This window comes from Serinus canaria, chromosome 24 (assembly GCF_022539315.1).
Source record: "Serinus canaria isolate serCan28SL12 chromosome 24, serCan2020, whole genome shotgun sequence".
NCBI classification, from domain to species: Eukaryota; Metazoa; Chordata; class Aves; order Passeriformes; family Fringillidae; genus Serinus; species Serinus canaria.
Genome location: NC_066337.1, coordinates 6,500,348 through 6,512,893, shown reverse-complemented (window position 1 = coordinate 6,512,893; position 12,546 = coordinate 6,500,348). Strand labels below are relative to the sequence as shown.

General features: G+C 53.8%; 1 protein-coding gene across 1 annotated transcript in view; it reads right to left on the bottom strand.

The window, feature by feature from the left end:
- Positions 1 to 942: 942 nt before the first annotated feature.
- The window catches only part of DSCAML1 (DS cell adhesion molecule like 1), a 94,412-nt gene continuing 82,808 nt past the window's right edge, over positions 943 to 12,546 (bottom strand). The window contains exons 18-33 of the mRNA XM_030233488.2: positions 12,190 to 12,336; positions 11,961 to 12,116; positions 11,281 to 11,420; positions 9,969 to 10,122; positions 9,654 to 9,771; positions 9,401 to 9,564; positions 9,119 to 9,217; positions 7,267 to 7,455; positions 6,903 to 7,190; positions 6,660 to 6,815; positions 6,510 to 6,540; positions 6,048 to 6,166; positions 5,767 to 5,919; positions 5,372 to 5,566; positions 4,667 to 4,978; positions 943 to 1,391 (exon numbers count right to left, since the gene is read on the bottom strand). Coding sequence (XP_030089348.2) covers positions 943 to 1,391; positions 4,667 to 4,978; positions 5,372 to 5,566; positions 5,767 to 5,919; positions 6,048 to 6,166; positions 6,510 to 6,540; positions 6,660 to 6,815; positions 6,903 to 7,190; positions 7,267 to 7,455; positions 9,119 to 9,217; positions 9,401 to 9,564; positions 9,654 to 9,771; positions 9,969 to 10,122; positions 11,281 to 11,420; positions 11,961 to 12,116; positions 12,190 to 12,336 — 2,870 coding nt within the window. The remainder of the gene's footprint in view (positions 1,392 to 4,666; positions 4,979 to 5,371; positions 5,567 to 5,766; positions 5,920 to 6,047; positions 6,167 to 6,509; positions 6,541 to 6,659; positions 6,816 to 6,902; positions 7,191 to 7,266; positions 7,456 to 9,118; positions 9,218 to 9,400; positions 9,565 to 9,653; positions 9,772 to 9,968; positions 10,123 to 11,280; positions 11,421 to 11,960; positions 12,117 to 12,189; positions 12,337 to 12,546) is intronic.

Here is a 12,546-nt window from a genome sequence, read left to right as displayed (position 1 = left end):
CCACCACGGCACATTCCAGCGTGACCAAGGACAGCGGTGCTCCTTCTCCTGCTCTCAGCTGGGGCTGGGACACATCCCAGGGAGCAAGACCCTGCCTGGAGGAGCTGCTGTGCCTCGCTGGATGCTGGATCCCATGCTGGAGCCACCCTGCACTTACCGTGAGCTGCCAGAGCTGTGCTGTGCCTCACAAGGGTTGGGCAGCCGTTCACTCCTCTGCACGAGCTGGACCAGGATTCCTGTTTGGCACCACGCTTTGTCCTGGGCTGGAGCTGGACTTGTACTGCTCTCTCCGTGCTGTGGCACACTCTGGTCTGTCCTGCTCTGTGGAACCATTCCCAGGACCTGCTCCAGTTCCTGACCCTCCTGCTGCCCTACAGCTCTGCCTTATTATTCTTTAATATTTAACCCCTTGTCTTTGTATTTCTGTACTTTGGCTGCCCTGGGCTGTCCCTCTCCATCCTCCTGCCCTGTCCTGCCCCAGCCCTGCTCTGGCTTATTCCCTGCTCACTTCACAAACGCCCCACATATAAACATAACCTTTATTGCACACAGCGCTGGGTTTTTTTTCATAGAAAAAGGTATTAACACATAAGCATTTGCAAATTGAAGCAACTCCTGCTGTTTTCAGAACAGTAAAATAGCATGCAATGTCTCGGAGACGTTCCTTTTTTAAAACCACCGACAAGATCAGGGAGAGAAAGAAAAAAAAAAAGTCGCTGAGTCTTTCCTTGTGCCCCTTTCAAAATGATGTGAAATATATATATATGTTTACATATATATTATATTTTTTAAATCTGTAACATCAAATTCTTTGTGCCCTGGTTTCTTTTTCTGTTCGGAGAAGAAGAAAATAGCTTCATTTATACAAAAGAGTCCGTTATGTACAAGTTTGTTAATTAAATATAAACGGCGCGGGGAAACGAGCAGCATCCGGCGACGGCCCTACACCAGCGTGTAGGACTTGGAGTAGGCTCCGGCCCCCTGTTTTTGAGACCTGCCTACCCCCGACGTGCTCATCTCCAGCAGCGAGTCCCTGGAGCCCCCCACTTTGGAGTGCGTGGGCACCCGCGCCTCGGCGGCAGCGGCGGGCACAGGGGGCTCGGTGGGCACGGGGGGAGCCGGGGCGGCGGCGGGCGCTGGCGCGGGGCCGGCCGGGCCGGGCATGGGGAGAGTCCTCTGAGGTAAGGTGGTTGCGGCGGAGGCCGGGGGAGGCAGCCCCAGGGGCTTGGCGCCGGGCTCCAGCGTCATGTGCCGGGCCTGCGCGTGGTACGCCCGCGCCAGGTTGCGGATGGAGGCTTCCCGCGGCGGCACCACCGGGCACGGCTCGTGCGCGTCCGGCTTGCGGAAGAAGGCCTCCGACTTGACGTACAGCGGGAGGTTGCAGTAGTCACCTGCCAAGGGAAGAGCAGGCAGGTAAGGCTCTGCAGGGACCCTATTGACCCCCACGCTACGGATGTGTTGGTGTTGGGCAACGGAGAAACTGGGCTACGGAGAACATGTTGGGCTACGGACAACACCCTGGGCTATGGAGAATGAGTAGGGCTATGGAGACCACTATGGACTACAGGGAACACGTTGGGAATGAGTTGGGATATGGAGAATGAGTAGGGCTATGGAGAACGTTGGACTACAGGGAACACGCTGGGCTATGGAGAATGAGTTGGGCTATGGAGAGGACCTGTGGTGTGGAGAACACGTTGGGCTAGGAAGAACACATTGGACTTGTGGAGAACATGTTGGGCTACAGGGATCACATTGGGCTATGGAGAACCTGTTCTACGGAGAACCTGCGCTGCAGAGAACGTGTTCTATGGAGAACGTGTTGTGCTACAGAGAACACGTTGGGCTATGGAGAACCTGTGCGATGGAGAACCTGTGCCACAGGGAATGCGTTGGGCGACAGAGAACGTGTTGTTCTATCGAGAACATGTTACTCTACACAGAACAAGTCCTGCTGTAGAGGGAGAGCGTGTTGTGCTGTAGAGAATGTGCTGTGCTATAAAGAATGTGTCACATAGTCATCCCAAAATTGTCCCACTCCACACAGCACCATGCCTGGGATGTGTCAAGCTCCAGCGTTCAATGCTGTACACAATGTCCTGTAATGTATCATGATGTAATCTGTTAATTATAACGCTAAATGTACAGTGATAGATGTTATAACGTGAGTAATGCTGAATACACAGTGTAACACTGTATAATGATAAAAATAACGATGTGATGCTGAAATTCTGACACAGGACAGGCACAGACCCCGTTCTGTAAAGGACGGGGGAACGTTCCTTGTGCTCTGTGTCCCACCTGTGCCAGCACCCAGCAGAGGGATGTGTCCTGCACCCAGCTGTACTCTGCCAAGGTGAGTGGCTGTGCTGCCATAAACCACAGAGGCTGCTGTGTTGTGTTATGGCATCATCCATAGTTAGTGCCCTAATTTAGGGTTTTATGTCCATGTATGGATAACCTCTGTTGTTATATTGGCTGCTATCGGTGTTATGGGGTTTTATTTCTGTTCTATCACTGCTCCCTTTGTGTTCTACAGCACCACCTCCAGCTGTAGGGCCTTAATTTAAGGATTTATATGTCCATAGATGTAAAGGCCTATTATTAGTTTGCCTTTTATATTTGCAATATATAACACCTCTAGCCATAGAGCATTGCTCCTTTAATTGTATATATTGTGCAGTGTGTGCTGTAAGGGCACGTTCCTCTCTTCACAGGATGTGGAGAGAATGTCTTGCAGGATCAGTGGTGTTAATAGGATACAGCACAAAATTATATATATATATATATATATATATATATAATATTTTTTTTTTTTTTTAATATATATATGGGATTATACGTATTACTACCTCAATTTTAGGAGTTATGATTTTTAATACAAAAAATTGTATTAAAATTTTTTAATACAATTTTATTGTATTAAAAAAATTTAATACAATTTTGTATTAAAAATAGAAGCATTTTTTGTATTAAAAATAGAAGCATTATTTATATAAAATAAATATTATATAATAAAATAAATATTATAAATAGACTAGAAATATATATAATAAATATTATTTTTATGTAAATATACATAAATCTCTATATAAATACATATAAATTTCTATAATAAAATATAAAACCTTTTCTATATAGAAAAGTACATTAATCTATATATAAATATATAAAAATTTACATATAAATATACATAAACTTATATATAAATGTATAAATTTATATATTTGTGTGGAAATATAGAAATTGCTAAATGAAATATATAAATTTATGTATAAATATATAACATCTATATTAAGAATATAAAATTTATGTATAAATTCATTTTATCTAAATGTATGCATTGGGAAATAAACATATAAAATATATAGTTAAATATATAAAATTATAGAATATATAATAAATATTATAAAAAAATTATAAAATTAGAATTTTTTAAATTATAAAATAAAATGAAAATATTATTTATTATATAATTATATGATATATAATAATGTTATTATATTGTCTCTTCCAGGTGTTATATTGGTTTTATTATAGCACTATTGCCTTAAAACTTGTATGCCTTATTATAGGTTCTGTAAATTCCTTTTTTTTACGGTTACAACCATGTTATACCTAATACACTCTGTGCTACCTAAACTATGCCATAAAAATATGTGGTCCAATTTGAGGAGAAAGATGATCCCATTATTTTGTGTGTTATATAATCAGTAAATAAATTAACTATCGATTCCCACCTGTGTATTTTTAATATCTCTTCCTGGTGTTGTTCTATTTTGAGGTAATAAAACTCATGGGGGTGGGAGATTGTTGGGGTTCTAGCACTAAAGATAGGGGAGAAATACCAAGGAATACAAAGGAATACTGATGAACACTAAAGCAGGAGGGAAATACTGATAAACACTGAGGAATACTCAAAACAAGCCAGGGAAATACTGAGAACACCAAAAATTGGGAATGTACTGAGGGTCTGGGGCAGTGCTGAAAAATGGGGGGGGGATAACCAGGAATACTGATGGGTATTAAAAATGGTAATGAATACTAAGGAAGGGGAAGGAAGAGTAAAGAATAGCCAGGGATAATAAAAAATGGGATGGAACACCAAAAAATGGAAAAGAACACTAAAAACCACCAAAAATAATAAAAAATATCAATGAATGAGGAAAGAAGAGTAAGGATGCAAACAAATAGGAAGGAATCCTAAAGAATGGGAAGGAACAGTAAAGAATAGCCAGGGATACTGAAAATGGGAAAAAATAATTTAAAAAAAGCATGAGGAAATATCGAGGGATGTGGAAAGAACAGTAAGGAATGCTACCAAATAGGAAGGAATACTGAAAAATGGGAAGGAACAGTGAAATACAGGGGAAAAAATACTAAGGTATGGGAAGGAATACTAAAGAATTGGGGGAAATACCAAGCAACTGGGAAAAAAAATACCCAAGATTGGGTGGAATACCAAGGAATGGATGGAATGCCAAAGAAAGGATGAAATACCAAGAAATGGGGAACAACATTAATCAGCGGAGAAAGGACATTACAGCACGGGGAGAAATACCAAGAATGCCAAAGAATACAGGACTGGGCAGGCCTCCTAAGGATTTTGGGAAGCTCTGGGGTGCTGAGGAAGGGCAGGACCCCCAGAGAGCCCATGGGAACCTACTCTTGCTGGCGCGGTGTGGGATGGGCACGGCCACGCCCTTGCCCCGCTCGCTGTCCTGGGGCTTGGGCGGGGAGGCGGTGAAGCGGCAGATGCCGGGCTCGGACGGGGTGCTCATGGAGGTCATGCTGTCGGCGTTGTCTGTGGTGCCCGTGGTCATCTGGTCCGAGGAGCTGTCGGAGATGAAGCACTCAGTGATCTCGAACTTGGCGTGCTGCAGCTGCTCCTCCAGCTTGGCGTGCTCGTAGGCGCGCGCCAGCTCCTCGTAGGTGGACGAGGCGCTCTCCGTGGACACCATGCTGTTCCGGCCCTTGTCTGTGGGGAGAGGAGGTGTCACCCACCTGAGAGCTCTCCCTGGCATGGGAATGCCTTTGTCCACGTCATGGGAACGCCCAGGCTGTCCCTGCTGGGGTACACCTGGCCATCTTCAAGGCCAGGTTCGGCAGGACATAGAGCAAAATGGTCTAGCAGAAGGGTGGAACAAGATGAGCAATAAGGTCCCTTCCAACATAAACCACTCTGTTTTTTAATGATTCTGTATCTCCACAGCTGGGCAAGGCCCTGGCTGCTCAAAGCCACCAAATCATGGCTCCACAATCCCACTGATAAGTTCTGCAGTCACCCTGAACTCACAGTTTGGGGTCTCTGTGCACCCCAAAGCAGCAGATTGCTGCCAGCAGCAGGAAGGGAGGTGGTGGCCCTGCATACCTGTGTCCTGTGAGAGGCTGGCGCTGTAGCTGTCACTCTCGGTGACGGTGATGCCGTGCTGGGAGCCCACTGTCCTCCAGTCCGAGGTGAGGGTCCGTGCGGGGGTGGACGCCTGGCACTTGGTGAGTGTCCACTGGCTGGAGTACCGGTTGCGGGTGCTGTGCGCAGACTTCACGCTCTTCCTCGACACAGGGTCTATGGTACAAAGGTGGCAGAGTCATGGTGGGTCCCTTCCACTCACCCCCAACACGCTCTCCCCTCTCCCTGGAGCACAGCCTACTCCTTCTGCCCCCCCAGCAGCTGCTTTTGGGCACAGCCAGTGCTGGAGGACAGTTCCCCCAGCCGTGCCCTGTGTGTACAGACCCAGCACAGCCAGCCCAGCCCCACACACTCACTGGTGCCAGGGCGGATGTCGGACATGTCGATGAGGGGCCCCGTGTTCTGGATCAGGGCCGGGTGATGCAGAGAGACGCCCGTGCAGAAGCTCTGGGGGTTCACTGCCTGGCTGAACTCCGTGTCGGTCACCGGGATTGTGGCTTTGTCATCCCCTGTGGGAGGGAGCTGGAGCTCAGACCTCTCCCTGGCCAGGAACTGTAGGCACCTGCTGGCCCACAGTCCATCCATGGGACCCCAGCACTCTGGGGCAGCAGGGCATGGGAGCTTTGCCTGAGCTTACCCAGCTGCTTGATGCCCTCCTTGTCCTCGATGAGGAGCTGCACCCGTGGGATGTCGATGTGCAGGCGGGGGCCCTGCGGGGGCCCCTTCACCGGCGTGTCAAAGCTGCGGTTATTCTTGCTGTGAGGTGAGAGGGGACGCAGACCCGCCCATTACCGGACAGAGCCCCGGCGGCTCCAGCCTGCCCCGGGCTGGGGATTGCCACCAGCCAGCCCACCCGGGGCTCAGCTCTGCCCAGGCAAGCTCCAGTGAGGCTGCTGGGACCCTCGAGCAGGCAGGAGCAGCCAGCAACACTGGGCTGCTGTGCCACAGAGTCACTGCCAGAACGCTCACAGGTGTGTGTGTGAGATCTGAAACTGAGTGAGGGCTGTACCCGGGCTTAAAAGCAGCCACGACCACCCCCAGCACCACCTATTCCCTGCCTACCCACCCAGTCCCAGCCACAGGCAGATGTGAGACTCACCTGATCAGCATTTCTGCCAAACTCTTCGCATCTGTGCAGGAGACACAAAAACCAAGAAGTTTTTTGTAGGAGAGCAGTTTAGGGCACAATGAGACAGCCCAGGAACACAATCTGGGGTCCCGTGTCCTGTGCCTCTGAATCCCATCTCACCTCGAAGCCTCTTCAGCCGCTTCTCCTTCCTCTTCTTGCGGATGATGAAGAGCAGGGCCACTCCCAGCGTGGCCAGGATCACGGGGCAGGCGATGGTGAAGAGCTTCTTCACGTCATCACCTTCCCCTTGGGCAGACTTGATCGGGGGGATGGTGCCTAGGTCAGAGCAGAGGCGGGTGGGCACTCAGCGTGCCGGGACCCCCCTCTCTGGTGGCACTTCCCCCAGCCCGTGTCCCCACTCACTGCCGTCGTAGTCCAGCGTGGCGAACTGCGTGGTCTCGTTGCCGCAGCCGGCGCTGTTGCAGGCCTTCATGCGCAGCTCGTACCAGGTGGCCTCGCGCAGCTCGGTCAGGAACACCTCGCTGGAGCTGTTGGTGCGCAGGCTCTGCCACACCCAGTTGCCCTTGGGCCGGTACTCCAGGACAATGGCGGTGATGGGGCAGCCCCCGCTGCTCCAGCCCTGCAGGTTCAGCCTGGCGTGCGTGGAGTTGATGTGGGTGAAGAGGTGCTGGTCCTTGCTGAAGGAAGGCTCTGCGGGACAGGAGCTGTCAGGAGGATGGGGAGGGGACCCCCGTGGCCGGGCAGGGACACCACGGGCCAGGCTCACCTCTGCCGTGGGTCTTGGCCTCGATGATCTCGCTGATGCGGCCGGCGCCGACGCTGTTCTTGGCCGCCAGCTTCACCTTGTACCAGGTGCCACACTTGAGGCTCTCCAGCTTGAAGGAGCGCTCCGAGGAGCTGATGAACACATCCTTCCACTCCTCGCTGTTGTCCACCGAGTACTGGAGCACAAAGCCTGTGGGAGCAAGGAGGGGGTCACCTCTGGGCACATGGGTGAGGGGAAGAGGTTATGGCTGGCACAAAGCCTGTGCCCACATCCAGCACAGCCTTGCAGTGCCAGGGCACCCATCACACACCAATTCCTGTACTACTCTGTGCTCATGAGCAGTGGTGGAACCTGCCTGCTGTGCTCACCACACAGGGCCAGGCAGGAGCCACAGACAAGAGGAGCGTGGGCACACCCAGAACCTCCTGAGAGCTCTGCCAGCATCCCTGGTCACACCTTGCCTGCCCCCAGCATGCCCAGGATGGCCCCACTGCTCATTTCCACATGGGAGCACACGCTGTGATTGACTGGTGTGAGGCTATAAAGGGAAAGCCGGAATTAAGCAGCTCCCTTGGGAGGCTGCAGGGAAGTTGCTTCTGTCATTGCAGACCGCCTCCTCTCCCGTGATGAGGAGTATTAGGAAGCACACTGTGTCCTAGATGAGCAAACCTGTTACGCTGCCATCAACAAGGCACCTGGAGATGGCTGGTCTGGGCTTCCTGGGAGAGCAGGGGACATAGGGACAGCCCCAAGGGCATTGGGGCACCTCGGGACAGCCCATCCCTGCTGCCTTGGCCGTGCTGACCAAACTTTCCTGATGCAGTGACAGGTTTGGCTATTTCTGCAGGATATTTAGCCAATTCTCAAATAAAAATAGCAGGGAAGAGTAGGCTTCCTGCCTTGCTGTGTGCATAATGAGCTGCACAAGGCAGGGCTGGCAGGATGGCCCTCGTGCCAACACCCAGGTACCACCGTGGCAATGCCAGAGGGTTCAGGTGAAGGAGCTCTGTGAACACCCAGCTCCAGCTCAGGCAGAGCAGTGGGGACACTTCCCACACCTTCCCACCACCAAGGGCTCCCTGTGGATGGTGACACCAGGAGCTTCCCAAAGCCATGGGCATCTGATTTCCAGCAGAGTCAACACCAGCCCTGACACCCCCACACCACCCACCCTGATGCCTGCCACTGCTTATTTATTTATTTTGTACATGCGGTGTGTTTTTAATATTTCTAATCCAATTATAACCAAATTTATCAACAGAGTCCGCTGGAGTGAAAGGCTGCTGGCTGGGGAGATTTGCTTGTAATTACTTTCATGCTTTTAATTAATTGTAAGCGAGGTCTCCTTCCTCGCTCCCCGCTCCCCCCTCCACACGCAGCTGTTTCAACCTATAATTCATGAGATGAATCAGAGCAGAAAGGAGACTTGGGAAAGCTGGGATGCTCCTGGAGCCCTCCCAAAGCCCCCAGCCTGTCAGGGATGTGGGACAACTCCTGCTCTGGTGGGTTCAGAGCGGCACCAATGCCAGGAGACATGGAGCGGCTCTGGGGCTGGCCCTGGCCACCACCCCCTCAGCACCCAGTGATGTGCCCTTCTTTAGCTGCATCAGTCTCTGCAGCTTGTCCAAAACACCTGACAAACCCCTCATCAGGGCTGGCAGCCCCTGCTAGGAGCTCAGAGCCATCACCCTTACTCTGAAGCATTTCTGAGGCATTTTGGAGAGGGGGAAACTGAGGTGCAGATACAAAAACATGGCACAGTGTGCCTGCAAATACGTTCCATGAGAATGGAACCAGTTGTGGTTCTGGGATGAGCTGCTGACAGCAGCCCCATCACCCGCAGCAGCCCTACCTCGGATGGAGCTGCCCCCATTGTCCCCAGGGATCCAGGCCAGCGTGATGGACGATGCCGAGGTCTTGGAGACGGTCAGGCGGGGCTGGTCTGGGGGCACTAGGGAGGAGGGAAACCCATGAGCACCTCACACATGCAGAGTGCCCCAAACTGTGCCCCCAGAAGTGGCAAGGGTCCTTCGCACTCGTGCCTGGGCCAGCAGGAGCCCCTGGTGCGGGACAGAGCCTGGGGAATGGGGATGGAGTGTGTCCGTGCAGGGCAGCACAGAGCTGGAATGCTCACCTTGCACCAGCAGGTTGATGATGATGGTGTCGAAGCCCCAGGTGTTGGTGGCAGTGCAGGTGTAGTAGCCGGAGTCCTCGGCCTTCACCGAGCGCAGCACCAGTGTCCCGTTGGCCTGGATCAGGCGGTGGCCATCCACTGTAACCGGGATGGCAGAGTCCTCACTGCCAGGAGGACAGGGGGCACATCAGCCGTGTGTGGCACAGCCAGGGCTGGCACCAGCCCCCAGCAGGGCTGGCAGCCCCCTCCATACCTGTCCTTGGTCCACTTGATGGCAGGGACGGGCTCCCCGACGGAGTTGCACGGCAGCCTCACGTCCTTCATCCAGGGCGTGGTGACTGTGCCTCCAAAGGAGATGATCTTGGCGGGGGCTTGGGGGGCAAGGAGGAGGTCAGCCTGGGGGTCTGGCCCCCCGAGGTGTACAGACCCCCCGAGGTGTAAGGAGACCCGGGACCCCAGTGCTGCCCCTCCTCTGCCCTAGGGTCACCCAGTCATCCCCATGCGGGCCGCAGGGCAGGGCACAGCAGCGGGGGTGTCCCCCCCAGGCTGGCAGGACCCCAGGCTGTACCTTTGCCCGCAGGCTCGATGGTGACCTTCTCGCTGATGTTGCCGCGGCCGGCGGAGGTGACGGCGGCCACCCAGAGCAGGTACTGCTGCCCCCGGTTCAGGTGGGCGATGCGGTAGAAGAGCTGGTCCGGGCTGGTCTCGTACTCGCTGGGAGCCTGCGGAGGGGGACACAGGAGAAGGGGAAGCTTCCGTGAGACCCTCAGCTCATCGCCCTCAGTGCAGACCCCACAGTCCCTCGCGGGTTTATCCCGAGAGCGGCGGCTCGGCTCCGCTCACACCCCTCAATGCTGGGGAGAGCCGGCTGGTGTCGTGATTCCTCCGGGGAGCCGGGCTGCAGCCCTGGAGCAGATGGCTGAGCATCCCTGCTCCCGGGAAAGGACGCTGCCCTGGCACTGCTGAGCTGCAGCAGCGCCAGCCTGGAGCCAACCCCAGCTGGGATGGCCCAAACCCACGAGAGGCCAAGGGGGTCCCCAAAACCCACGTGGGGTCACCTCGTTGCCCACAGCATCTGCCCCAGCCCTGGGGTGACCCTGTAGACAGGGCTGGTTGTTGCAAGCACCGGGGACAGTCCCCATCACAACGGGGACAAAGTCACCCTGCCCCAAGAATGCCACGAGGGAAGGGCTGCCAACCGGCTGTGCCACCATGCCAGCAGCGGGCAGGGATGGGCTCCACGACCCCCGTGGCACAGAATGGGTCTATTAAAACATGACTTGGCAGGTACCTGTGTGCTCACAGTCGGCACACGTGTGCCCTTGCGGGGACACAGAAGTGAGTGTACCCCAAAGCAGACACACCTATATGAATATTGTGTAGTATACATAATTTTTTTTACCCAAATGACAGTTTTGACAAGATGCCAAGAAAACAATATCGGATCCCAGCGGTTTTACCAGTTGCTTTGATGAAAAGATTATGTTGCCCTGGAAACCAGAGGCTCAGATAGTGAAATGAGTTTGAGAAGGAGCTTTTGATAAGCACTAGTCTGCAGACCTCCCATCAACCTCTCCCTCACCAAGGAAGGATGGGGCCAGGTTGGATTTCTATTTCATTTTTGGTCAGCTGCTGGCATGTTTCCCCCTCTGGAGCAAGTGCTGAGCAGGGCAGATGCCAAAGAATGGGAACAGAGAGAAGATGGGACCATTCCCCGCTGCACAGTGCCCACGGATGCCCTTGGACAATTCCGCAGTGCTCCCCAAGAGGTCTTTGCTGCGGCTGCTGCCTGGCATCAGCTCTCCCTCCCGTTCCTGCTTGGCCAGCTCAGCATTCCCTGGCACACTGTGGCAATTCCCAGCCCCGTTGCCATCCCGTACCGGCTGCCCCGAGCCGGGGCTGGAGCAGAAGATGGTGTACTTCCGAATGATGCCGTTGGGCTTGGCCGGCGGCAGCCAGGACACCACCACGCTGCTGGCAGAGGACGGCACAGCCTTGATCCCAGCCGGGGGACCTGGAACTGAGGAGGGAGAGTGTGGCAGAGCTGGTGCCAGGAGGTCTCCAAGGTCTTTGCCCAGCTGGGAGATGTGACAGCACCCTGCTGTGGGGCTGGCATCCCAGCCACACCCGGGGAAGCAGCTGCGATGGTGGTGTCACACACAGGCAGGGACGGGTCTGTCTGCAGGACACCTCTCCACGGGTGGCTCTGGTCCCCTTCTGAGCCAGAGGCAGGAGGGTTAATTGCAGCCCAAGCTCTGCTTTAGAAATCATGATTGGCTTTTAATGGCCATCTCCTTAATCTGTCAGCCGTACCCTGCCCAGCTGCGCCTCCCTCCCAGCATCTGGCGCTTCCTAGGACACAGGCCCAGGGATGCTCTGCTAGCGAGCTAATGGCATTAAAGTAGGGCAGGCGGGGTGTAAATATTTAAATATCAGCACTTAAGGAAAAGGAAAGAAAGGGAAAGGGAAATGCCCTGCCCATGGCTGTACACGGAGGGTTTCCCCTGTGCCCCCGCAGCCGCTGTGGCCCCTGGCAGGAGGGGGTGGCAGAGCCACTTACTGTCCTCCTTGGTCTGGATGTAGAGCACGCTGCTGCGGACGCCGTCACCCGCCTGGGTGTAGGCCAGCACCTGCACGCTGTAGTTGGTGAATTTCTCCATGCCCCGCAGCTCCACTCGCTCCCGCGTGGTCGTGATGTTCTGCATCTCGCCCCACTCTGCAGGACAAGGGCCCGTCAGCCCCTGTGCCCCCCAGGTCCCCAGTGTCACCCGCTCCCCAGGTGTGCTCACCTCCATCCATGTAGAGGGACCAGAAGATGACCCGGTAGCCCTTGAGCACCCCGTTGAGGGTGCTGCGCGGGGGCTCCGACCAGGAGATCACGGCCACATCTGAGGTGATGGAGATGGCTCGCACGTTCTCGGGGGGCTGGCTGGGAACTAGGGAGGGGAGGGATGAGGAGGACAATCAGCAGGAGGCTGGAGATGCCAGGCTGAAGGAGCTGTGTCCCACACAGCCACCCTGACTGAGCCCACACAAACCCCACTGTGCTGCTGGAAGCCCTCAGCCAGTCCTGCCCAGCAGGGCTCTGCCTCCAATGTGCAGTTTTCCTTCTCCTGGGCCAGCGAGGTGGGTGTGAACCCTGTGCT